Source organism: Triticum aestivum, chromosome 1B (genome assembly GCF_018294505.1).
Source record: "Triticum aestivum cultivar Chinese Spring chromosome 1B, IWGSC CS RefSeq v2.1, whole genome shotgun sequence".
Classification (NCBI taxonomy): domain Eukaryota; kingdom Viridiplantae; phylum Streptophyta; class Magnoliopsida; order Poales; family Poaceae; genus Triticum; species Triticum aestivum.
Genome location: NC_057795.1, coordinates 338,314,584 through 338,342,452, shown reverse-complemented (window position 1 = coordinate 338,342,452; position 27,869 = coordinate 338,314,584). Strand labels below are relative to the sequence as shown.

The 27,869-nt window shown below is 41.3% G+C and overlaps 2 protein-coding genes across 2 annotated transcripts; one reads left to right on the top strand and one right to left on the bottom strand.

The window, feature by feature from the left end:
• Positions 1–12,937: 12,937 nt before the first annotated feature.
• On the bottom strand, positions 12,938–15,470 carry LOC123122633 (uncharacterized). The gene is made up of 3 exons (XM_044542925.1): positions 15,200–15,470; positions 14,978–15,119; positions 12,938–13,250 (listed from the first exon to the last, which is right to left on the bottom strand). The coding sequence occupies exons 1-3, from the start codon at positions 15,297–15,299 to the stop codon at positions 13,223–13,225; spliced, it is 270 nt and encodes an 89-aa protein (XP_044398860.1). The 5' UTR covers positions 15,300–15,470; the 3' UTR covers positions 12,938–13,222.
• A 3,386-nt stretch (positions 15,471–18,856) lies between these two features.
• LOC123122643 (probable protein arginine N-methyltransferase 6.2) lies at positions 18,857–25,856 on the top strand. The gene is made up of 14 exons (XM_044542933.1): positions 18,857–19,157; positions 20,090–20,155; positions 20,279–20,347; positions 21,169–21,204; positions 21,540–21,605; positions 21,824–21,892; positions 21,992–22,069; positions 22,249–22,327; positions 22,576–22,670; positions 22,836–22,918; positions 23,104–23,105; positions 24,963–25,156; positions 25,277–25,395; positions 25,494–25,856. The coding sequence occupies exons 1-14, from the start codon at positions 18,963–18,965 to the stop codon at positions 25,534–25,536; spliced, it is 1,194 nt and encodes a 397-aa protein (XP_044398868.1). The 5' UTR covers positions 18,857–18,962; the 3' UTR covers positions 25,537–25,856.
• The last annotated feature ends 2,013 nt before the right edge of the window (positions 25,857–27,869 follow it).

The following is a 27,869-nucleotide window of genomic DNA, read 5'->3' as shown; positions in this document are numbered from 1 at the left end:
GTCGACATAGCTAAAACTCCAGGTGGTTAAACCGAATCACACAGAACAAGGGAGTACATTGCTCTGATACCAATTGAAAGTGCTAGTGTCGACTAGAGGGGGGGTGAATAGGCCATTTTTATGAAAGTCTTCAAAACATGATAGTTTCGAAGACAAACAGTAGAAATGACCTAATTGATATGCAGCGGAAGATAAACTACAATAAGCAAACCATAGTCAAGTATGCAATGATGTGAAAGTACAGGACTAATAGCAGCTAAGTAGTAAGGATCAGGATGGAAGATAGTATGAATCCAATCAACAGTAGTAGTCAGGCAATGAAGTCAAACAGGTACGACAGATAGACAATGACTTCACGAAGACAAACTTAAGTACAGGAAGGGAGAGGATAGAACCAGTCACTTGTTGAAGACACAGGATTTGTTGGACCAGTTCCAGTTGCTGTGACAACTGTACGTCTGGTTAGGGAGGCTGAGATTCAACTCAGAAGACCGTGTCTTCACCTTATTCCCCTTGAGCTAAGGACACACAGTCCTCGCCCAATCACTCTGGTAAGTCTTCAAGGTAGACTTCCAAACCTTCACATACTTCGTTCACTGACGATCCACAATGACTCTTGGATGCTCAGAACGCGACGCCTAAGTGGCTGGAGAATTCACAGTCCTCAAGTGTAATAAGTCTTCAGGTCACACAGACAGAAAGACTTCAGTGATGCCTAACACTCTTTGGCTCTGGGTGTTTGGGCTTTGTCCTCGCAAGGATTTCTCTCTCTCAAAGGCTTCGAGGTGGGTTGCTCTCAAACTACAAAAGTCGTGTACTAACTCTAAGCAGCCACCAATTTATGGTGTAGGGGATGGGCTATTTATAGCCGCTAGGCAACCCGACCTGATATGTCCGAAATGACCCTGGGTCACTAAGGAACTGACATGTGTTCCAACGGTCAGATTTCAAACACACACGGCAGCTTTACTTGGGCTACAAGCAAAGCTGACTCATCCAGCACTGGATAAGATTTGCTCTCATTATCTTCGGTCGAAGACATAGGATTTGGGTTGAGCATCACTTCAGTCATTCTGACTTAGTTCACTTGGACCCCACTTAACAGTATGGTGGTTCCTATGACTCAACAAAGAAGAAAAGGAAACAACGAAACCACATAGTCTTCGCGCTCCATAGTCTTCACGCAATGTCTTCTCATGTCATAGTGTTCAATATGAATATCTTCTCATACCACCATTGTCTTCAATGTCTTCATACATTTTTAGGGGTCATCTCCGGTAGGTAAACCGAATCAATGAGGGACACTACCTACGTTATCCTGCAATTCTCACAAATGCATTAGTCCCTCAACCAACTTTGTCGACAATACTCCAAAACCAACTAGGGGTGGCACTAGATGCACTTACACGAAGCCGTCACATACCAACTCCATGAACATACTTTTGGAATGTAGATGCTGATAGAGACTTCGTGAACAAATCAGTCGCATGATTTGACTTGCAAGATATGCAATATATCAACATTGCTTATTACGTAACCAGTTTGCATTCGGGCAACACAAGAGACATTATCGTTGAGATGATGGTTGGTGGATGTAGCCATGAGGTCTGTTTCAAAGACTATTCATGAGGGGACTACCACACCTAGTAGGAACACTAAGCTTGTCCACGATCTGACATAGTGGGGATCTGATCGATGTATCCAATGATATCGGTGTTCACATTCCTGTGAAACTGAAAACCAGGACAAGATGTTTGATGCCTTGGAGATATCGAAAGACATTCTTGAGTACCAACCAATTGTGTTTGGTGGATCCAATGGCATTATGGAACGTTGAGTCCCAATATCTCATTTCCATCATCTCTTGGTTTAAATAGATCTTTCTCTACGTCTAGAGAATGAACTACCATGAGAATTATGGATGGATAAGATTTGTCCACAATGAATTTCTCCAATATATTTTGGATATAGACAACATGGTGTACCATAATGTATGAATGAAGGTGCTCAAGTTGTAGTAACGAGCGGTATTTTGGTTTACCCAAATCCTTCATTTTCAACTCCGTCATTTAGATGATTACATGTGTCGTCATTACAGACACACAAACATGGATAATCATCATTGTAGGAGTAATCCTTGTGTATAAGGAACTCACTACGTCGGTTGTACCATATGTACCGACAACAATAAGTCGTATGGTGACTTACTGATTTTTACACAATTATGTTGCATTTTGCATTTTGATTCAGAAGTGAGATTCCATCGGGAATCAGTCATATATGTCTGAATCTAGTGATCCACATGGATATGTAATCACTACATCTATCAACTGCAGACATAGATGATTTTGTACTGTCAATTATTTAAGTTACCGGAATGAGATTCCACCTCTGGAGAATAGTTAGGTATCTGCGTAAACCCTTGTGCTACAATACTTGCTCTTTGTTTCACCACCTCGTTGTTCTCAATTCTGTTTCTAGAAGAAAACTGTTGTAGGTATTGCTTATGAATACCTTCCCATTATTGAGCAAGATCATTTCTACCTAGATTATACCCTTTGCTTGAGTTCAGTCCGAGTGTTGTTCACACTTTGCCATGGCCATGGTCTTTGGATCTAAATCACTTGAAAGGTTTTTTCAATTTAGTTGAGAAATGTATGTCGACAATTGTAGACTTCCGGTTATATGTTTCTCCAAAATCTATATATAAATATATAGTTGATGGAAATATCGTTACCCATAGTGACTGCTCACGATTTCCCAATGCGATTGAGTCGGGTATTCCGATGTCCCGGTCATTTTGTGCACTATGACCTGGGTTGGTGGAGGTTTCCCATCCACTGGGTGTATACTACCCATCAGGTGTCTGTCAACGTGAAGTTGACTTGCATTTACTGATTCACAGGCCTTGATATCCTTGCTTGTGAGAAGCTGAATCCTGATGTACTATTGCCGTACTTCTCCGCCTGTTGCTTTGAACGGGGAGTTGAGTGGTTTTAGTTGGTACCTCCACTCTTTCCGGCATATTTTTCAGGATTGTAGGATTGTATGACACCTTTATATTCAGTAAATGAATCTGGCAGGTTATTTGCAATGTGTTGCAAATCTTCTGAACGCATGGTTCAGATCTTTGAGTACGTGGATTTGAGGCAGAAATGTGTTGAACATTCCACTAATTTCCTGGCATTCTATATGGTACCTGAAATCTCCCCCTAATGCCTGGAAATGTTCCTCATTGAATTAGCATACTGGCCTTGAATAACTCCCCATGCGAGGGGCTTGAGGTATTGACGGAAGTACAGTTATTCCAGCATATATCCCAACTATATGTTGAGGGGCCAATGATGTATGCCAGATGGTGATATCGGTATGCAACAGAATTACCGCAGATAGGAAATACTTGGTAGATATCCACATATCAAAGATAGAGGGGAATAATATTATGCAGTTCTGTCATGAGCGTGTAAAACTGCATGACTCCAATGTAAAGTTGGCAAGTTGCAATTCCAAAGTAAAGATAATGCAATGAGCTTAACTCTTTGGATAGGATTCTACCAAACCATTTTGAGTCTAGACCTTAGGACAAATTGCTAAACTCAATCCAAGGGCCTTAGAGAAGGCACTCAAGGAGAATTTTCCAATGTTATCCATTCGATTTGCTTGAAATCGATGTCAGGACAATGAGCCAATGGTTTCATGTGAATAAAGCACACACTTAAGACCATCATGTAGACATGTCTTTTAGAACCATGGAATACCTGAATAGTCTAGTCAATGGATGGGAAGAGCCACTTACCTCAACTTGATGCATTCAAGGAGTCTGAGTGGCTCAACGTAGACTTTAAGGTGTGCAAGCCTTAAAATTAGCTTCCTTGTGTCACTTGTAGTGCACATAAAATCCAAATGGTGTTAGAATTTAGCATCATAATAATCATAAACTATTGGAATTGCTGATAGTTTCGGTTTCAACCCAATGTCTCGATGACCAATGTGAGTATGCCAAGTTTTTCATGTACAAGACATTGGAAAACTATCTTGGATGCAACATGTGCTACGGGTTTTGTAGTATGTGTAGTACAATCCGGATGATACATAGAAAATGTGCTTGCCATATCCGTTGCATAGGGTAAAGAGAATGTATTTCTCTTTCTTGTCAGCATAAGTTTCGCTATGAAAACCATTTTGACAAATATCTCTATAGCTTAGTAGGGTACGAGTTAAACTTGGAAAGCAATGAAGCATCCTGATGTTACTCGAGTACCCACAGGGATAGTAAATATGACTCGAGTTGAGCCAACAAATACCTCATCGCATCTAGCGATTTTAAAATATCTCCTTTCTCTCAATGAGAGTGGAAACATCGGACTTCCACTAGTAGAAAACCACCCATCAGTCCCGATTAGTAAGGGCCTTTAGTCCCGGTTCATGAACCGGGACTAATGGGTCGTTACTAATACCACCACCCATTAGTCCCGGTTCAAACACGAACCGGGACCAATGTGGCTCCACGTGGCCCTGTGCACCGAGCCCAGTCAGAGGTCCTTTGGTCCCGGTTGGTGGCTCCAACCGGGACCAAAAGTCAATGTTTTTTTTACAAAAGTGGCTGCTTTAGGGATTTTGGGGGTTATTTTTAGGTTGTTATTATAGCTAGCTAATAGAGAGAAGTGTCCTCTCTTATCTTCGTCCTTGGTTTATCAACGCTGCTGCTATGTTCATTGCACCCGCAGATATAACATGCTCCTGCATGCTTTGCATCATACATCATCATATATATGTATATAATAACAAGTCCTACTAATCATGCATCATCATACAACTTCTACTCGTTATTAATAATAAGTCATACGATCATCATCCTCATATATAGTCATCGAACCCAACCCTACATAATTGTTCTTAGCACATGATCATCAGTATCAGGTATAGGACCTAAACACCCTTAAGGTAAAATAGCATAAAACAATATAGACCCTGACTCTCCATTATGAAGAATGGTGATCATCATGTCTCCAATTCTTGCCTTTCGCTGCTTATTGATTCCAAGAAGCTCCTTACGACTGTCCATACATTTTTCCATTCTTTGATTGTTATGTCTCCACTTCTTTTAGAAACCCGGTATGGATAGTTGAGATTCGTAGGACGACCTGGTCGTATGTTCAAAACATGAAGGCTGCCACGCGTATACATCAGATGAGACACACAATCATTCGGGATTATCTGTTGAAAAACATAGTAATAACTTCGTAGTTAGCAATGATGTACTAGTTTTAGAAGTGTGCAAAAAGATGCACGGATGTTGTAATAGTAAAAAATAATCTTACCAAGGTATCTCCATGGTAGTTACCGTAGTTCAACACGTGCACTAGTGGCACATATTGACCATAATGTTGAGGAGTTTGATTGTAGATATTGTAATTCTCAAGATCAGTACAAAATCCGACCAGATGATTTTTCTCCTGATAAGTTAATTCGGAGCCTTCGGTGTAGTACGTTCTGTCTACCATCTTCCGCACATTCTTTGAAGAATGAAAATAAGCTGTCAATGGAGATAAGTTGTCAACTATATATTTTGAAATAAACAATATAAATTACTTAATAACTATGTTTAGCTCACATGAGGGAAGAACTGGAGGTGTATCCACAAAGACCCAAATCGAAGGTGTCTCTTGCTCGATTGTAGGATCACCAAGATCCATGGTGACAACCATACCCTCATCAAGACCATACATCTTGCAAAATGCATCCCAATTTTTGCAACCAAAATGGGTTACACTCTGAGCATTGTACAGCTTTACTTGAAAATCCACACCATGTTCGGTACTTAGGATAATTTTTTTGGTTTCGAAATTTTCATGGTCTTTAAAAACCCATCCTCTCCAAGACATAGCGTCTTGCAAAGCATGGGATAAGCTAGTCGAATTGGAAAAGATGAAAAATACACGTTAAAATAGTTGAAGTCGTGCTGAATTACGAAAAAAACTATTGTCGTCGTTGCGTACCGTATGAACATCGCAAGTCTCCTCGAGCTTAATGCTGAAGCGCCGATCTTCGTCCAGCTCAATGAATCTGTCGCACATACCTCGGTCGTCGTGGCACCAGTCGCACTCCCCCGGGCGATTTTCGTCGTCCGATGAGTACGACATTTCCGGCCTACGTTCATAATTCAAATATTAAACTAGATCATTATTATTAATCACGGGTTGACTATCGATGATCGATGTACGTACGTAGCTCCTCTTTCATTCCCGAATGCATTATTATACCAAATTTTCTAGCACACGGGAATGAAGGAGAACTTATCCAATATGAGCATTCAATAAGCAAAACCAAATCACAAAATAAAGTATAGTATTCAAATTAGCATGCATTCAATAATTATAAGCAAAAGTACATCATCTCTTGGTGTCCGTACATCATCGAATATTATCACTAATACAACTAGAACCGTAGCGCCTGATGGGTATCGACGCGGGCGGTGGACACCCAAAGATAAGGAACCATCACAGGATTATAGCTCCAGTGAGATCCCTGAAGAACCTGCCAGGTATTGTCGAACCCCCCCTCCAATGCAACCACGTAGTGACGGACGTGCTCATCCTCCTCGCTGACACGGTGACGTACCACCTCCGCGGTGTCCGGATGCCTCACCACCGTCACTGGCCCACGCGACCGCCACCAAACAAGGATCGGGTCAACAACGGGCTGCCTCCTCACCAACCTACATCCCCCGGAAGGTAGCACCTCCCAATACCAACCCGACGGAGCCTAGTCCCGAACATGGCCCTAATCAAGCAGGCCTCCACCGCCGAGTCGACGACGACGAGGATGCGGGATAGGTATCGCCGACGTCGACGCGGGAACTACTTCTATATATAGTTAAATAAAAGTAGTCTTATTAATTAAATCAACTATCTAGTTCAACTACTAAACACTTACTATAAATAAATAAGTAGTACTTACTAAAAACAAACTACTTCATTATATAGTAAAATAAATTAGTTTATTAAATCAGCTAGCTAGTTCAACTATATATAAACTACTTCTTCTTTTTTTCCTTTTTCTAAATACTATGAACAAAAAAATCATTAAAATTCTATGAACAAAATTAATTACACAATCTAAATATCACCAAAAAAATCTATTAACAATAATATGAAAAAAATCTAACATAAAAAAACTAACACAAAAAATCTATTTACAGAAAAAAAATCTAACATAATATAATACATATCTAAATTACTACACATCTAATCTAACAAAAAGATCTAAATTACACAATATGAACAAATCTAACATAAAAAAAATCTAACATAAAAAAACTAACATAAAAAATCTATTAACAGAAAAAAAATCTAACATAATATAATACATATCTAAATTACTACACATCTAATCTAACAAAAAGATCTAAATTACACAATATGAACAAATCTAACATAAAAAAATCTAACATAAAAAAACTAACATAAAAAATCTATTTACAGAAAAAAATCTAACATAATATAATACATATCTAAATTACTACACATCTAATCTAACAAAAAGATCTAAATTACACAATATGAACATATCTAACAGAAAAAAAAATCTAACATAAAAAATCTATTAACAGAAAAAATCTAACATAATATGAACAAATTAATTACACAATCTAAATTAACTACATATCTAAATTACTACACATCTAATCTAACAAAAAAATCTATGAACTACAAAAAAAATCTAAAAACAAATCTAACAAAAATTAAAAAAAGAGGCTCACAGCCGGCGACGGCGAGGTGCGGCGCGGGGCGGCGACGGCGTCGAGGCGGCGCGGGCCGGGGGCGGCGACGCGTCGATCGGGGCGGCTGCAGGGCGGGCGGCGACGGCGCGCGGGGCGGGGCGGGGCGACACGGGGGCGGCGACGGCGAGGTAGCGGCAGGGGACGCGGCGACGGCGGAGGAGGAGAGGCCGGAGAGATCGAAGTCGGGAGAGGAGGACGGCGCGCTAAGTGCTGTATATATAGCAACGGCATTGGTCCCGGTTCGTGGCACAAACCGGGACCAATGCCTCCTTTAGTCCCGGTTGGTGCCGCCAACCGGGACCAAAGGCCTCTTTTCAGCAGCCCAAAGGGCGAAAAACGAAGACCTTTGGTCCCGGTTGGAGGCTCCAATCGGGACTAAAGGGTGGGCATTGGTCCCGGTTGGAGCGCCCAACCGGGACCAAAGAACAGCATTGGTACCGGTTGGTGCCATGAACCGGTACCAATGGACCCGTGTAACTACTTTTTTATTTTCTGCAGCTATTTTTTTGTTGATTCTTCCTGCAGCTGTTTTTTTAGTCCCACCTCGCCAAACGAGAGGCACTCGCAGCTGTTTATAAGCCCTGAGTGCAGATACAATGACGAAGAGGCTCAATGCTCCTGCACGTTGGTTAGCTTCAAGCCTTGCGGAATACGGTAGACTGCACAGAGCTATGTGCAGTGCAGTTGACACTATTCCAAAAGGCTTGAAGCAAATTAACGAGCATTGCGCCTCTTTTTTATTTTTAATGACTTATTACAACTCAGAAAAAAAAGAAAAAAAATAAATGTAGCAGAAAAGAAAAAAATATATAAAAAACCACTCAGAAATAAATAGAAGAAAAAATATAACAGAAAAGAAAAAAAATATAAAAAACTACTCAGAAATGAATAGAAGGAAAAAATAGTTGTGATTAACTGTACTAAAAAAGGAGCATATATGCTTATTTTTAATGGCTTATTACAACTCAGAAATAAAAAGAAAAAAATAATATAGCAGAAAAAGAAAAAATATATAGAAAACTACTCAGAAATGAATAGAAGCAAAAAATAGTTGTGATTAACTGTACTAAAAAAGGAGCATATATGCTTATTTTTAATGGCTTATTACAACTCAGAAATAAAAAGAAAAAAATAATATAGCAGAAAAGGAAAAAAAACTATATAAAAAACTATTCAGAAATGAATAGAAGCAAAAAATAGTTGTGATTAACTGTACTAAAAAAGGAGCATATATGCTTATTTTTAATGGCTTATTACAACTCAGAAATAAAAAGAAAAAAATAATATAGCAGAAAAAGAAAAAAAACCATATAAAAAACTACTCAGAAATGAATAGAAGCAAAAAATAGTTGTGATTAACTGTACTAAAAAAGGAGCATATATGCTTATTTTTAATGGCTTATTACAACTCAGAAATAAAAAGAAAAAAATAAATATAGCAGAAAAAGAAAAAAAACTATATAAAAAACTACTCAGAAATGAATAGAAGCAAAAAATAGTTGTGATTAACTGTACTAAAAAAGGAGCATATATGCTTATTTTTAATGGCTTATTACAACTCAGAAATAAAAAGAAAAAATAAATATAGCAGAAAAAGAAAAAAACTATATAAAAAACTACTCAGAAATGAATAGAAGCAAAAAATAGTTGTGATTAACTGTACTAAAAAAGGAGCATATATGCTTATTTTTAATGGCTTATTACAACTCAAAAATAAAAAGATAAAAAATAAATATAGCAGAAAAAGAAAAAAAACTACTCAGAAATGAATAGAGATGCGCTTATAGAGGAAATTCAACTTAAATTCATAACGAATTTCGAGAGAAATCCGTATGAATTTATGCTAAATTACCTATATAAGCGCATCTATTTTCATTTTCGGAGGAGCTCAATAAGGTAGAGAGGGAGGGGCTTATAAACCGGTCCCGTTCCCCTTCGGTTGGCGAGGTGGGACTAAACTCTGGTCGCAACGGGTACCAACCATTTAGTCCCGGTTGAAGGTTCGAACCAGGACTAATGGGAAGCCTATTGGTCCCGGTTCATGCCACCAATCGGGACCAATGGTTTTGGGGCAGGAGCGAGGCCCATTGGTCCCGGTTCGTCCCACCAACCGGGACCAATAGTTTCAGACGAACCGGGACCAATGGGCCACGTGGCCCGGCCGGCTCCCGGGGCTCACGAACCGGGTCCGATGCCCCCATTGGTCCCGGTTCTGGATTGAACCGGGACTAATGGGCTGGAGCGGCCTGGACCATTGGCCCCTTTTCTACTAGTGTTCCCTGAGTATAGAGTTTGTGGTGCATATGCCCACAAGGCACATATCATTTTTCATCGGATTGACTCCCGTAGAAATCTATATATAGACATGAAGATTCTCAAGAAAATCACTGTCGCATATATAGAATACATACAAATGAATTTGTATCAAAGTGCTGATACAATATATTGTGATATACTCCCTCCGTAAACTAATATAAGAGCGTTTAGATCATTAAAATAGTGATCTAAACACTCTTACATTTGTTTACAGAGGGAGTACAATATATGATGACAACAATAATCATGTTCTTATAGGGGATATACAAATGATGACAACAACAATGATATACAAATGAATTGCTAGCCATCGATTACTTATAGGGGAAGCCAGAGATAATTAATTTACAAGAAGTAAACTAAAGACCATCATGGTTTTGTAATAAGGATGCAAAAATTTGACTCAAGTGTATAACTTGAAAATGCTCAACCTCAATTATGGGAACATAAACCACATTGAAGATCAAACAGATCTCACAGTAATAAAGATAGTCTACACATGAGCAGTAGATCCAACTCATCACCTTGTGTTTTCCTAATATAATGAGGAAGATGTTATTGTCAAAATTTTACAAGTTTGTTGTGCGGGAGAAATCAATCTCGACCGCTATGACATGTTCATGAAGAATGTCAATGTGGTAAACACATATAACATATCATTCCCGGTGAAAAACGGTAATTTATTTATATTACAGATTGTGTAATATAAATACATCTTAATGTTGCAAAATTAATAGATTTCAAGAAGGTGGCTCGAAATCATTAGTGTGAATCTCAAATTGCTAAGGATGTCACCTTGAATTTTGTATATGTATTTGCAAGAAATTGAAAATCTCAATTGCAAATAGACGTATTAATCTCGACATGTAGCGAATATGGAGATACATACATTCCAGAATACATCGTACTTAACAGAAATACACTACTATTGTAATGAATAGTAATGATGTTGTATCAAGTTGGTGTGGTCCTGTGGATAAGGTTTGCCTTTCTCTTCGTTGGTGTGGTCCTATGGATACGAATTGATTGATTCTATCGATTGCTTCAGCTCAACACAGAGACCACCACCACAGGTGCATCCGTGCAGGCGTTCTGCATCAGTTGCCGGGAGCCGCGTCGTGCGCTGCCTCGCCTTCATCGGCGGCCTTCGTCGTCAACGGGACGTAGAAGATGCGGGTGCAGCGCACCGAGGAGCCTCTGCGGGCTCCGCCGTGAGCTGCGGTAGGGAGGGCGTCGCCTGCCTAGTGGTCGAGGCCGGGCCTCACCTTGTACGGGCACCGAGCCTCAGAGGGCGTACATCAGTGCCGGGCAGACCGCTTCAGGTAGCCGGCCTTTTAACGGCGTCGCTGGGCACCGCCTCCGCGCCGGGAGGGAGCCGCTGCTGTCACGCACCGCCGTGGGAGGCCGGTGAGGGCTGCGCCATGGCGAGAGCCGCATCGCGCGCTCCAGAGGGAGGCCACGACCAGGGCTGCTTCCGCCATGGGCGGACGAGGGGAGCCGCGCCACGCACGAGTCGCCGCGGGTTGGGCAACACGACACGCCGTGGATGGCCATGGTTGTTGGCCGCCGTCAGCCAACAGCTGCGCGCGAGGGGCCTCGCCGGGCGCAACAGTGGCGCTGAGGGCCGCCGGGAGAAGAAGCCTTCGGCGCCCCGCAACCGCCTCCCGTCGCTTTCTTTTCGTTCTGGCCCAACTCGCTCGCCCAGTAGCTCGGCCTGGCGCGGGATCGGACGGGCGGTTCCTGGCGCGGGCGGGCGCGGCCACGGCCGGTCGGGGACCGGGCGAGGCCTAGCGCAGGGCGGGCGCTCGCAAGGGCGGCCACGGCCTGGCGCTGCTAGCCATGGCGCAGGCGGGCGCGGCCACCGCTTGGCGCAGGGGCCCGACGATGGGCGGTCGAGCGGAGCGCGGCGGCGACCTCGAGGACCCCGCGCCGGCGACGAGGTTGCGAACGAAGAGGACGAGGCCTACTCAGCTCTTTCCTAGTGATCTTGATTGTCCCTAGAAGCATCTCTTATTTTCATATAGAAATGAAATGGTTTAGTGGAAAAGAGGGAGATCCGGACTAAGCATAAATTCATTTGGAAAGAAAAGGGAAATCCCCTGAAATAAAGGATTTTGACTACGTTACCCTCAAAAAGAAGAGGAAGACAAACTAGCCAAGAGACAGAAAAAGGTAGGCTGCGTCTTCACCACTGAGGGGAGATTCTTCGGCGTCCATTCGCTCGATGGAGAGCAACGTGGCTGATAAAGTGTTAAATTGTAAATGAGAGAACGAGAGACAATCAAATAAATGGTTGAACTATCGATTTCATTGAACTGTCGATTTCATTGAATGATTCTCGGTATGTATACAAGGGAACAGACATGATCAGGAGATGCGACTGTTCGTAGAGGTGCAAGGGAAGAGGCGCGACGGTTGCCAATGCAACCGACGTACAGATTTCAATGGGAGGATTATCTCTTTAGTTAACCTATTAATTTAATCCTAACAAATAGAAGGTTGCAACTCAAGAAGATCTACTCTTCTGTTCCGTAATCATGCATACTTGTGCTGCTTAAGGATGAACAGGTCACTAGTCCTGTTTAAATATGGATTACAATCGTAGAAAGCAGCTTCGATACACACAAAAAAGTGTCAAATGGTTTGGTCATGGTTTATGAGTCCTTCGTGCCAGGTTAGGTCAGATCCTCACCCTCTCTCCTCGAGGGAATCACCCAACGATCGAATGGATGATCAGCAGAAACAATGAGGAGCATAATCCCATCAGATAAAAGCAATTTTCATCATTGGAAGTGACGTTACGAGTCAGTGATTAGATATCAACTTAACAAGGAAAACTTTGTGGAGAAAATCGTACACTGATTATTCCAGAGGACAAGCGTTCTCTTTATGCTAGTACATGTGTATTTACAATCTTATGACAAGATCCTTAACTTTACACAGGGGCTGGTTAATATACAGTGCATACATTATTGTGTATTTGGGGTTGCAACCTAAACGTGTTGAGATCTGCCCAAAGAAGAGAATATGCCATTTCACTGGACGTACAACATTCTGAATTGGAATGAGATGAGGGGTTCTGCCGACTGAGGTTGCTTCTTTCAAAGTTCCAAAGATTATTCCTTAAGAGGTCCCTTCTGATTTACTGTTCCTGTTAACCAATATTAAACAGCCATGTTCACGTTAGCATATAAAAACAAAAAAGAAAAGAAAAAAACAGATCCCAAACTAGCCTAAGTGTGTTCTAGAATCTCAGATGGTTTAGGGGTGGAACCATCTTAGCATTTTAGCAAAAGTAAAACTAGGCTATATCGTCTATGCAGAAAGCAGCTATCTTCGTCAGAATGTCATATAAGATAGGAGTATTACTTTTGCAAGTGAGCACACTATGATTTGAAATGATGGGGTATGTCTGGAAAGTGTGCAACACTCTGAATAACCAGAGTCTTCAGATAGCATTCCTGTAGTAATCATGTCTATCTTCTAATGTATTCCCTCTGTTCACAAATGTAAGACGTTTTGGCAGTCTAATTTAAATTGCCAAAACGTCTTACATTTGTGAACAGAGGTTGTAACTTTTATATGTAAGACCAATATGCTCTAAACTTAGATGAAGAAAGGAATGTAACACTCTGTGACACACCAAGCCACACTCTTCCTGTTAGCTTCTTGTCTGAATTTTCTAAAAATCAGCATGAAACAATTCCTTGTCAAGTCGCATCAGCTCTTAACCAGTCAACAAAAGTAATCAAACATTTGATATTAAACTGGTTATCACAGCAGCTGTCTACGTATTAGTGACCCAATATCAAGAAACTCAGCACCATTTGGCAAAACAATTGTATGCAACTCTTATGACAAAAAGGAACGGTATTAACATACAACTGAAAAGCGTGGTAATTTTTTATGTTGGTCTACGCGTGAAAGTAAAACAAGAAGACTCTACGGAGACAACAAAACATCACTCAAATGCTAGAATATACACATCATAATACTTCACAAATATCTTTCCTCTTTTCAAATACTTACTCTCTACGGATAAAAATGCCCGAATTGACAATCACATTTATCATGTTCAATTTTCAATTAATAGTGATAAAATATAGAAAATTTCATAGGCACTTTTAATCTGAACTCTCTATGAACAAAACAGGCTTTACAGATATTTTCTTCTGTTGAAGTATACGTGGACTTGCCCAACCTTCTGCGTCAGTTTGGACTTGTGGTTCTACTGGTTGGTGCATGAAACTTAATACTCATTGCTCTCCAACCATATTTCCCACAAATTTTATAGAAAGGATAAAAAGTTTTGAAACAATACGGCTGCAGGTATTTGCAGTGCCAGCCGTTAAATAGTTCTGCTTCTTAGGAGTGACTAGAATCCTACTCTAATCCCTCTAATGCAGCTCCAAAACAGCCAGCGGCTAATCTTAACATATGGTTGTCTGATTTACTCAACAAGTTTCCTTTGAATTTAAACACGAGTGTTTCACCATTCTACCGTTCCCAAATTCTCCAAAGCATTTAACAGTTCTACCACTGCACCAAGATCAAACTAAAAGACTGCAGTGTAGTTGCAGGGAAGGACGCAACCAATGCAGCAAACATCAAGGCCACGGGTAGGCAATAGATAGCTTAAACTAATATTTCACAGATCAGTTTCGATAAAAGGAAAACTGCAATGATAATCAAATTCTCGTGAGCAACTGCGAACATCAAAATAAAGCTATCCATCAATACACCAACCCAATCTACATTCGACAGCACTGAGTAGAATTGAGCAAAAGTGGGTGAAGGTGAATTGCTGCAGAACTCAACAGCAGCACATCCAAATGGGAACAGAGGTAAAAGGAGACTTGGGGAGGTTAGAGCCTTCACCTCTGGGCTTGCGACTCGTAGAACCTGGCGATGCGCCCGCGGTTGGGGGGCTTGGGCTTGACGGGCTTCTTCCGGCGCAGCCCGGCGATCTCCTGCACGAGCGGGACGTGCACCAGCACCGTCCTCCACGCCACATACCAGCCTGAGGGCTCGTCAGTTGACCAACACGAACGAGCCGAAATTAAAAGGGAACGAGCCAAGGTGAAGGGATGGCCGGCGTACTCAGCAGGATGAATGATATGACGAAGGTGACGGCCAGGACGGGGCGGAGGACGAAAAGTTCGGCGAGCTCCCACGCCGTCTCCAGGCTGCCACCGGCCATGGCGCCGCCGGCCTTCGTGGGGGGAAAGGAATCTCGTTCTGTGCGACGAGGGTTGAGGGGAGGCCCATGAGTCTATGACATGTCGGCCCTAAACCAAGAGATTGCTGGTTGCTCAATCGTTGAAGCAAAGGAGAACTTCTTTTTTTTCTTTTTTTTTCCAAAAAGAAAGCAAAAGGAGATTGCTGCTTATGTATCGTTCGCTCCTCGTAGCTGTAACTCTGTAGCTCATGCTTTTGCTGCAATTGGAGCTAATGGCAATGATCCCCACCAGTGGCGTAGCCAGACCAATACTCCAGGGTGGTCAATTGATGAAAATATTTAAATATATTTATTTAGTTTCAAAGAAATATTTCTTTACTACACTATATACAAGTTATGGGGAAATTCCAGGGTGGTCCACGGACCACCCTGGCCACCCCCTAGCTACGCCACTGATCCCCACCGCCTGTGCTGTACTATGTGACCTTGTGGCCAGCGACTTAGCTGTGCTTGATGTTTAATGGAATCACTTTCCAGTTTCAAAAAAAGAAAAGAGAAAGAAGCAAAGGAGATTGCTTGCGGGAGAGGGTATGTAGACCGTAAACGAATAGGATTCAAATTGTGTGCTGATCAAATCACATCCACACCTAATCATATACTACCTGTCAATACATTCATAGATTGGATAAAAAATAACCCTCGTTCAAATTAGATTCAGAGTTATCTCATCCGTTTTCTAATGATTTTTTAAGCATGTCAAATATAACGTTTTTTAGGGCAAACTTTGCTGTCACGAGGATCAAGGACGGATCCCTGATCTGCCTTGTAAGGATTGGGGTCAATTGACCCCAATGAAATCAGCAAAGCCTTCAGAAACTAAGTACTAATCACTATTCATTAATAGAAGATGACCCCACTGTCATAGACATTGACCCCATTGAACTTTTTTTTCTAGCTTCGTCCCTGGCGAGGATGGCAATTTTTTTTAGCATGCAATGATAATTCCTAGGAAAAAATTGAATATGACAAGGATTTGGCATGCTTGCTAAAATTGCCATCCTCGTGACAATATAATTTGCCGTAAAAAAACATTGTATTTGCTATGCTAAAAAAATCTGACGTTCAATTTATAGCCAACAAATTTTTTTGGAAAGAAATTGTATTTCCATCAACTTATCATGAAGTATGTTTTTTATTCCTATACTTTATTTTGGTGTAAACTTCGTCCTTCAACTCTTAATACTAGTGCGAATCTTCCTACTGCTCGTCACTGGGCACCCCAAGTGGTTCCAGGGCGGAACCGACAAAGGGGTCTTCAGCCCGGCCCACCAAGCCGGAAGTCAACGTGGTGAGAGGTCCCTTAGCTGGGACATCGTCACCACCCGAAAGCTTCTCTAAGCGTCCCAATACTAGCAATAGAAGTAAACTAAATGGGTCGGCCATTACCAAAACTAAACACTGTAAGGGGTTTGTGTTTTTATGGAAAGACCATTGTGATTCCAGTTTGCCGCTCGATGTAGCAAATTGATGCCCAATCGTAGGGGGAAGCAAAAGGGAGCGATCTGAACTTGGTCGACCCGTTTTAGCCAGGTTATCTTTCGAGTTTTCCTTGTTTTGGAAACCTTTCGGAAGGTTCCAGTCTAGTCAAGGTCTGGTTTTCCAAAAAAAATCTCATGTTGTTTCTCTCACCTGTTTTCTTTCCTTTTGTATTTTTCAGGTTTTGTTGTTCATTTTCCAAAATAAGTTCAGATTTTAAAATTTCAAAAAATGTTTAAAAGTTTCAAAACCTATTCACATCTAAAATTTTTTGTTTTTTATTTTTCAAAGATTTGAAAACCTACTTAAAAATTATCACATTTTCATTTTTTGGTGTTTATTTTAAAAATATAAAGAATGGTTGGAATTGAAAATATATTCATGATGTTTTAAAAATTGTTTACATTAAAATATTTTAAAATGTTCACGTTTAAAAAAATGCTATTTTAAAATAAATAAGCATTCATGTTATTTCGTATCTATACTTAAATCAGTTGTAGAAGTGCAAACTATGTTGCATCCACCGAACCTCACGTATACCGAATGACCAAACATATCTCTGCTACGTCTACCAAATTGGGCGGACCCACAAACGCATGAACCTGTGTGTTTGCTCGACAAATTTCCGCAACGCACGACGTAAAGGAGCTAAGACTTAGGGCCTCTTTGATTCACAGGATTAAAATGGTCATGTCCATCCTATGAATTTTGGGTTGTTTGTTTGATTGCATCATAGAAAAACAAAGGAATATTTCAAAGAGATTTGAGTTCATGATAGAAATCGCATGGGAAGTACTACAAAGAAATCCATATGAGCAATTCATATAGGATTCAATCCTATAAATAAAACAACCAACATAGAAAAGGTTTAAGGATTCTAATCCTTCAAAATTCCTATGAAAAATCCTTTGAATCAAATGAACACCTATATCCTACGCAACAAGCACATAATGGGAGTTTTTTTAATACACCACCCTAGCTCAAGTAGGTCTTATAACTTGGTTTCCGAATAGAACAACAGGGAGCTTGTCTACTACTCCTACTTGATTTTGTAGGTGATCTTGCCCCAAAAAACGAGCCTAAACACTTGCCCACGCAACAAATACTTGGTTTTGTAGGGTGTGGCTATGCCTGTAGCCAGACAGTAGCTCGCCTCGGGTCAAATCACAACCTGTAGTGGGTCGGCCTAGTAGTTAGTTTCCTTTGCTCGTTGGTTACATTTTTTCCCTTTTCTTTTTTCTTCTCTTTATACTTCAAAATATTGTAAATATATATATTTCAAAATTTAGTTTGATTAAACTTTTTGAAACGTTAATTGCATGTTAAAAATAAGTTTATCAAACGTCAAAATTTGTTTGGGCAATTTGAAAAAAATCCATACCATTCAAAAAAAAGTTTGCATGTTTAAAACAATATGTTTGTGGCATTTTTAAAAATTAATAAAAATGTAGAGAATTTTTTACGTAATTTGTAAAAGATGTTTGTACCATTCAAAAAAATCTTCATGGCACTTATAATTTTTTTGTGTGATTAAAGATATGTTTTATATTTGTTCACAAAAGTTCATAACATATAAAACATTATTTGTGCCATATAAAAATATTGTAACATATAAAAGAATGTTCAAACGTGTGTTTAACTTTTTTCCTGTGTAGTCAGAAAATGTTCAATGTGCAATTGGCAAATGTACAATTTTTTGAATAATATGAGTATAATTTAAAAATTACACGAACAAAATATACATTATACGAAATATATATTAGCTTTTTAAATATTTTAAAAGTAATAATAAAAAAGTAGGTTCTTATGAAAAAAGACAAAAAAAATAAATTGCTCTGTAAAGAAATGTAAGACTTTCTAGATCACTACTTATGTGTAATGTATTTTTTTTTTGAGAGAGTACGTAATGTAACTGTTGACGTGCGTACATGGAGCACTGTAGCAGCAGATGCGCGTCGCGCTGGGCCTTTAGTTTCTGTCTCGCAATAGGTGGGACCTCCTAGACAGTCCAGACATGGTAACGGGCCCGTTAGATCATCTGAGCACGAGAGAGCCCACGTGAGGAATCTGAATTCCGGAGCAGTTCGCCCTCTCCACTCCCACTCGCGACAGAGGCACAGGCCACGGACGCAGGACACCTTTCCCCCGATGCTCGCCGGCGGCGAGGACGGCAACGGCCATCTGCCGCGGCCGCGCAGGCCGCGGCGCCTCGGCGGCATGGGATCTCCTTCGGGCCAGGCAGCCTCGGCTCTGCCGCACCCCGCTCCGCCCCCCTGCACCGACTACGACATGGCCTATTTCAAGGCCTACTCCCACATCGGCGTCCACGAGGAGATGCTCAAGGTAACGCGTGCACTAGCACACACTTTCTCAATTCTCCCTCTATGATATATGCTCCGTATTTGATGGAGGATTGGCCGCCTGCCTGTACTTGCTATTGCATCGGTGGAGTTAGGGTTTTGTTTACTACGGGCAGCGATCTGTGGACCGAGTCCATCTGTCCATGGGATCGTCGCCATCGAACAAAGAAGGATGTCTGAGGTTCCTTACAGTTCCACCACCTGCGAGAATGTGACCTAGTGTCACCATTGGTGGATAAGCTCGCATAGTTAGGGCTGTTTATTGACTAAGTAGACATCGCAGGAATAATGTTCTTGCACGAGGAGATGGGTGGTTAAAATGTTTACAATCATGCTCCACGAGAAGATGGGTAGCTTAAATGTTTACTATCATGCTCCGTGTGGGTCTGAAGTTTCGTTTGGCTTTGGCAGGTAAAACATTATGGCCACTGTTTGAATCACTTATATAACACAACATAAGCCACACAAAGAAATAATGGACATGCCACAGTTTTTTTTTTGGTTTGTCAGGAAATTAACAAGAAAAATGACGCGTCATTATTCTGAATGGAGGAGCTAGCATCACACTGTTGTTGCCCAAATGCTATGATCAGATGCTAGCATTGTTTGTTGTTTGTCGCGCACCTGGAAATTCAGATGCTGTTATCTGGTAATTTGTTAATGTAAGCTACTAACCTTACGACCTGGCGTGCATTGGTAGAGAGTGATGTGCAGCTGCTGCTATGCTTACACAGAGTGCCACAGACCTTACACCTATTGAAAAAAGATCTCTCAGAATACACTAATTACACCAGGTTCTTTTGAGCTTTATGTTGTGTTGGTGATTTCAGTAGCATCTCTGGATTGCTTAGGTCTCAAGCTAATGCAACATCATCATTCTTGAATTAGTATTAATCTTGAGATTGCTAATTTCAGGATCATGTGAGGACTAATACTTACAGAAATGCTATCATGCACCACAAAGATCTAATTTCAGGCAAGGTCAGAGTTACTTACAGTTTGTATGCTTACTGGACTACATGATATTCTTGGATAGATACCAAACAGGACACAGTTTTCTGTTCACTCAATTAACTCATGAATGGTTGAAGTTTCAATTTTCAGGTCGTTTTGGATGTTGGCTGTGGCACTGGCGTTCTTTCTATATTTTGTGCTTTTGCTGGTGCCACTCGGGTAACTTAAGTAATCAATTATTAGCTTAACACTTATGTGTTGCCAATGATATTATGAAATTTGAACGTCTGCTTTCTAAGTGTCCCTTTCTATATACTCCCTCCGTCCGGAAATACTTGTCATCAAAATGGATAAAAGGGGATGTATCTAGACGTATTTTAGTTCTAGATGCATCTCTTTTTATCCATTTTGATGACAAGTATTTTCGGACGGAGGGAGTAGATGTTAAGTATGTTTCCAATCTTTGTTGCTCTTCAAGCCTTTTCTCATTTTTTTATTTTCTTTCTGTATAAGTTGGTCGCTTAGTGAATTCACACTAAGCAGATATTGATCAATTTTTTAATCATGGTGTAATTTGTTTTTCTGTGGATCTTAGCTGTCCATTTGTGAACAACATATCTGACAAAAAAAAGATATTCTCAAGAGAGAACACAGGAGCAAACTCTTTCACCAAAAAAATAAAAATAGGTTAGCACCAGATAGTCATTTAAAAAGCTGCATCAATGCACGCATTGATCATTTGATCTGTACCATAAGATCTATTGTACCCGTCGTTTACCAAATACTAGTAGCCTCCATGTTTATGTTTTTCTGTGCTTTGAATCATCTTTCATTCGATTGCAGCAATTTGGCCCTTTCTTTTGCAATAAAACACATGTGTGCTATATTGCTGTGTAATAATACGGGTTCATTTTGCTTGAGGGTTGCAAGTTGTTCTTAGTTATTTCTGTTGCTAATTCATTTTATGATGTGGATGGCAGATTACCTGTTTTCCATTAATATTTAATTTTTAATTAATCTCCTGAGTTTATTGTGTTCAGGTCTATGCAGTCGATGCAAGTGATATTGCGTTACAGGTATATCCTCCCTTCTTGGTTTTTCCTTTATGGTTGAGATTGCAAAACTACAATTAATTTAATAAACTAGTGCTGCACCCCAACCCTTGTACTGTGTGCTACTTGAAAGCTAAATGCAACATGGAGGGAAGCCCCTTGTGATCAAATAAATACATTTTTCTTAGAATAGGCAAGTTCCCTTGCTTGATCTGCTACCATACTATCTGCTAATAATATGTATATTTGTGAAATGCTTTTGCAATTTCTTTAATATGCATTTTTTACTTTCATTATTTTATTATTTGCTTCTACAAATTCAATGCTGATTCCATTTCCTTCAATCTAAATGTGTTTAGGCAATGGAAATTGTGAGGGAAAATGAGCTGTCTGACAAAGTCATTGTTTTGCATGGACGAATCGAGGTACACCTTTGCTATCTAGCCTTTGCCATTTCTGTCATAACCATTTCATCACCATTTGCATTTACCTAAAGCTTTATTTTATGAAAGGTTGAAACATTATCTTGCTTGTAGATTATAGCCAACTATAATATCTTGATTGTAGTTGCGTTAGCATCCTTAAACTTCTATTTGAGGTTTTCATCGTTATGGAACTTGACTGCTATAATATTCAAATGCAGGATGTCGAAATTGAAGAAAAAGTTGATGTCATTATATCTGAATGGATGGGCTATATGCTTCTATATGAGGTTCTATAAATATATTGTTTGTGTAGTTGGACTTATTCAACACATCACTTTACATCTGCCCGATATGTGAAATCTGAAATATAGTCATGTCGATTGTAGAGTATGCTGGGGAGCGTAATTTTTGCTAGGGATAAATGGCTTAAGCCAGGGGGTCTTATTCTTCCATCTCATGCGTCGGTAAGTGTTTCCGTAAAATGTTACTCCCTCCGTTCCATATTTAGTGTCGCTGATTAAGTACAAAGTTGTACTAAATCAGCAACACTTAATATGGAATGGAGGGAGTATGTATCAATGATTTGGTTGAGACATTGATTGAAAAATTGCCTGGCTGACATAAACAAATAATCGTGCTGCAGCTTTATCTTGCGCCTATTACAAATTCGCACAGATATCAGGATAGTATTTACTTCTGGCGAGATGTATATGGTATAAAAAGTAAGTTCGTTGTCCTTTGTATATGTTGTCTTAATAACTACTCCCTCCGTCCCATAATATAAGAGCGTTTTTGTCAAAAACGCTCTTATAATATGGGACGGAGGGAGTAGTATAGATTCCTTAAATATGAGGAGACTTAGTTGCTTGTTCGTAATGTGCCAATAGCTTCCTAAGTTAGCTTCACATGGAAGCTAATTATTGTTTCTCATTCTTAGATTAATCTGTAATTTATTCTTTGCTTGATTCAGTGTCCTGTATGATGCCTCTTGCAAAACAATGCACATTCATGGAGCCTTCTGTTGAGACAATTAGTGGCGAGAATGTTTTGACATGGCCAACGGTGGTGAGATATTTGTTGCTGAACTGTGTATTCTCCTCTGCTTGACATCTTCTTTGCACACATATCACCCTCGGACTTTGCATATAAATTAGTTCCTGTTTGTGTAGCTCGACATTTTTATGTAAGCTGAACTATTCTTTAATACAACTTACTGGATCCCTTGAACAGGTTGCACAAGTGGATTGCTATACCATACAAGCTCCAGATCTTGAAACTATTACCGCTGCATACAAGTTTACATCAATGTTGCGGTAAGTTGTATTTCATTCTTTTTACATTCGGGGTAGAACATGGTGAAACATATTCATGATTTCATCTAGTAGTAAATTTGCAGCTAGGTTTCTACTGATATTATGATATACTCCCTCTGTAAACAAATATAAGACGTTTTATAGACATGACACAAGTCTCTAAAACATCTTATATTTGTTTACAGAGGTTGTATTTTTTAATCTGTGGAGTCCTCGAGCTATGATCGTGCCAGGTCTGTTTGAGAGGACTTAAGCTTGATCACTCTAAGACAGTGCTGCTGTTAGAGATGCTTTTTGATAAGCTGTGGGATGTTTCTGTTGATAGAGCAAGCTTCCTGCAGAAGCAGAAAACCCACTATATAAGGCGTACTGGAAAAGTGTTACCTAGATTCTTACTGCAGTCAGGAATCTATTTCCTGTGTGTGAACCTATTGCAGCAAGGTGGCAATTCTTAGCAGCTTCAGGTAGCTAGCTGGTGTTAAGGATGTATGGTGATAGGTAATAGCATCTCTTTAGGGTCCTGTTGAGTTGCATTTTCGTCGGGCACACAGATATAGAAGTTCTAAGATTGAAAAACCACAAAAGAGAATGGCCATGGTACCCTCCATTACATGCTCTGGAACGATGATAAATGATGTTTGTTTCAGTACTGATACATACATGCAAAGATAGACTAACATACAATTTATGTGCATATTTTTATTTTGTGGTAGAGCAAGAAATTGCTGGGCCCTGTTCAGATAGTGTCACTTGAAATTATTAATGCAAATTATACCGAAGATACATTTTTTTCTTCTATAGAGTTACTGAAGACATGCGAAAGAAAACAGCACAATCGTGGGTACAGTTGTACTCCTTGAATTATTTTTGCTTGTCTTTTTCATCTGCATGGAAATGTAAATATGTAATGCTAAGAGCATCAACAGCTGGACTGGTCAAATTTGACCCTCTATACGTCCGCAGTCGCGTCCGCGGATAGTGGCTGATCAGCATAGCAACATAGAATAATCTATATGGATCGTGGATAAACGGGTCATAAGTTTTGTACAATTGGACCCAAAAGAGCAAGTTCATCACCGGGCATCACTAGAAACGATAGCTAGATAAACGGAGAAGGGAGCCGGACATCACCATTTCCTCGCCTGTCCCTTCCCCTTGCTGTCACAGGAGTGGAGGTAGTACTCCTCCGTGTAGGTGGCGCCGGCTGAAGGGGGGTCGTCGTCGTCGCTTGTCGTGCCGGATGACGACGAAGAAGGGATGATGCCCGCGAACATCGGGCGGCGCGGGCTTGCTCCTTCGTGAGCCATGCCGCTTTCGTCGCGGCCTCTTGCTTCTCCTTCGCGAGGCGCTCAGACTCTTTGATGCCGAGCCGGAGTGCCTTCGTGTTCTTGCGGCGGAGGCGCCCCGCATCTGTCTCTGCCATGCTCAGCGACCGGCGGAGAACCTCGCGCGGGAGCTGCTTCTATGTATCAATCGACGCGGACATTGCGTAGATGCGGGAGGAACTAACCTCCTCTGCCCTCGGCGCGGCATGCGGTGCGCGCCTTCAATTCGGGTATCCTCGTACGCGGACTCCGCGCGGGCACGAGCATCCAACGTCAGCTAGGAGGAGCTGGGGCCGGAGGGGTAGGGGAGGGGCGCGCCCAGAGACGGATCTGCAGCGGCGCGAAACACGACGGGCCGACGCGGTCGACTGCATTGCGTCGCCAGACCACTGGGGACGACATGGAGCTCAAGCTCCTGTCCCGGTCCATCCGTGCCGCCGGAGGGCAATGCTGACTGTGAGCTCCTCGTCGTTCAGGGCCAGTGTGGGCTGGATCTGACGTGGCAGATGCGTCCGGGCCTCCCCATATCTGCCCCACATATGGGCTGGGTTTTGGGGTGTCGGGTGGCCCGGACGTATAGGGCCAGTTTGAGGGGTCCGGTTGGGTCGCAAAAAAGTGACCGGTCACTGACGGTGTCGTCCAGACGGGTGTATAGGAGCAATATGAGGGGTCCGGCTGTAGATGCTCTAACCTTGCTCTCTTCTGTGTTATTTTTTCAGCTCCATTGCATGGATTTGCATTTTGGTTCGATGTCGAGTTTAATGGACCAGTTCGCCAGAAATTCAAGAAGCAAACAAGCCAACCCTTGGATGTCAATATGCAAAATTACAACCCAAGCAATAAAAAGAAAAAGGCAGATGTCTCAATTGTTCTGTCAACTGCCCCAGAGGACGCCCCTACTCACTGGCAGCAGGTGATTGCTTTAATAAGTGCCATATTGGTTTCCTTTTCGCTTAGGTATATGGCTATTTTGAAATTCCTAGAAAATTGCATTGCTAACATCCACAAGAATGCTGTTCTTTTTGGAATGCAGACTCTCCTTTACTTATTTGAACCTATCGAGTTAAAGAAAGACCAAATTATGGAAGGTTCTGTTACCATATCTCAGAGCCAGCAACATGCCCGCTTCCTTAACATTTGCCTGAAATATTTGTGAGTCTTATTGCTCTGGTTTGGTGTTATCCAGTTTACTCATTTTCTACTATCACTTTGAAGTTTGATGTAACTTTGGATCCCTTTTGTCTGTGCAGTACTGGAGACCAATGGTACGTTAAAGAATCCGTGATGCGATAGCATGGAAAACTTTAATAGAATAATATGTTATAGATAGGTGCAAATCTATCGGTTCCTGCGCATCATGAACCTTATCGGTCATTACAATTTTGGAGCATTCTGACTGAAGCGGGTCATCATGATGGCAAATTGATCAACATATGCTGCCATTTAGTCGTCTTTTCTTACATTAGATAGCCATGCAGATTGTTTCTGTTGTTTGTAACAACTGTATTTTCCAACATGACATTCATGCGGCCCTTGGAGTTGTTGTAATAACAGACTAAGATTTTCCATTCGGCTGTGAAATCATCATCTGACAGTGTCAACATATTATCTCAGTTGTGTATGTTTGCTTCAATGTTGCAAAAAGAAGTGGTAGGCAAAAAGAAGTGGTAGTATCAAGATTCTTTTTAGGAGTATCATTCATTGACATTCTGTGTGGAAGTTTACCTGGAGATTTTGTAGGAGTTGCATTTTTCAGTCATGAAAGTGCGGTCGATCAAAGGGCAATTCTGTAATATTCTGTTTAACCATGCTGGACCATGGCTTCTTGCAGTTCTATCATTATTGGGATGCACACCAGTTTGATTTGTACCATGAATAAGAAAGCAGGATTAAGTTATCATTACAACCCTAGCGAACACTAAACTAATAAGGCTATAAACTACTAGGATAATATATTCACTCCAACAGAAGATGTTGCACACGGGAGTAGGAGACTGTCACATACGGCGAAGCTATATTGGGGTCGTTGGCAGGGAGGCGAGGGGCGTGTGGTGGTGAGCTGAGAATACTAAGCCTAGTCAGAAATTACTAAGCTATCCTCGAGCTGAACTTTTAGGCGAGCCATATCAATGGTTGGATTTGGTCATAGAACGATTCGAAGCATTATAACTGATATCCAAAAAAGAAAGCTACATATAGGATGAAGATGCGTGTTGGCCGACTGGGTCGCGAGCCGTTCGATCCATTGCGAGATAACAGTCTGATCCAGCTGATGAAGTTTGCAACATGGATCATATTGCGCTTGAAGGTTTGCAACATGAATCATGTTGTGCTGAGATGTGCGTAATGAATACTTCACAACATGAGCCATATTACGCTCCGAAGCTTTCGGACATGGCTGACGTTGCGGTCCTCGCTGATGTAGCTTAGTGCTGTGCATGGTCGATTTTCCTCGAAGCACATCCAATATTGTCCTTGTAGTTGTTGAATGCGGTCGTCGCAACCTCGTCAGTGTTGCAATCACATCAACCCTGCGTTGCCAAGATGTTATACAACGCGTCCATGCCCATAACGTCGGCGACCATCCCTTTGCAGCAACGACCACCAGCCGCGTGGGAGGCGTCTCCATCTCATCTGCTTCAAAAGGCACATAGAGGCCACTGTTTGTTGGGCAGCGCCCTTGTGAAAGGGGAACCATGGCGTCACAGAAAGAAGTCTCACCGATAGGAGGTAGCCTAAGGGAAGGAGAGAGAGAGAGAGAGAGAGAGAGAGAGAGAGAGAGAGAGAGAGAGAGAGAGCATGAGGAGATGGGTTTGCTCTGGCTCGAGAAAAACTTGCGTCCGTTACAAAGATAATGATAAGAGAAGCGGCGCATGGTCCCACGGGAGCACGTGGAGGTGGATCGAGTTAGGAAAATCAGTCATGTAGATTATTCGTGCTTTTCTCCTATTTATAACCTATGATATTTTTTTACACAATACAAGCAAAGTCGCTCACATATACAAGCACACCGCTATAAACGCACGCACACCCTATCCTTATAAGCATCTCCGGGAGACTGAGCCGACATATCATATTGAGATTGAGGAAGTCATCATAGACACCTTCATTGTCGACATGAACGTCTCTTCCCATTGAACGACGTCGGTGGAAGGTCAAAATATTTTTTTTAAGAAAAATGCGAGCACCAATGTCAAAGTCTAGGACTTAAACTTTGGTGAACAGGGCGTACCGTTGTTCTTCTAACAATCCAAGCACAGATTGGTTCGCATGTTGATGATTTATACTACATGTGGAAACAGAATAAACACCAAACCATAAAAGAAAAACTGAGAAAAATAAACAAGTTAAAATAAAACTAGCCTGTGGGTTTGGAACTTGGGTTTCTGAATGCTTCCGGTGTGCCAGGCTGGCGAGGTGGGCCCCACGGCCGTAACCGATTATTTACCTCGCGCGCCGCCGAACACAAAGGATGGGGAAAATGACGAGCGGCTAAAAATCTCAAAATCGCTGTCAGTGACGCAGTAATACGGCCGATTCCGCTTGGCTTCTCTCCCAAGACACGGTAACAAAGCACATTTCACCTCGCCGCCGGCCCGTCCCGTCCCTATAAATTCCCCTCTCTC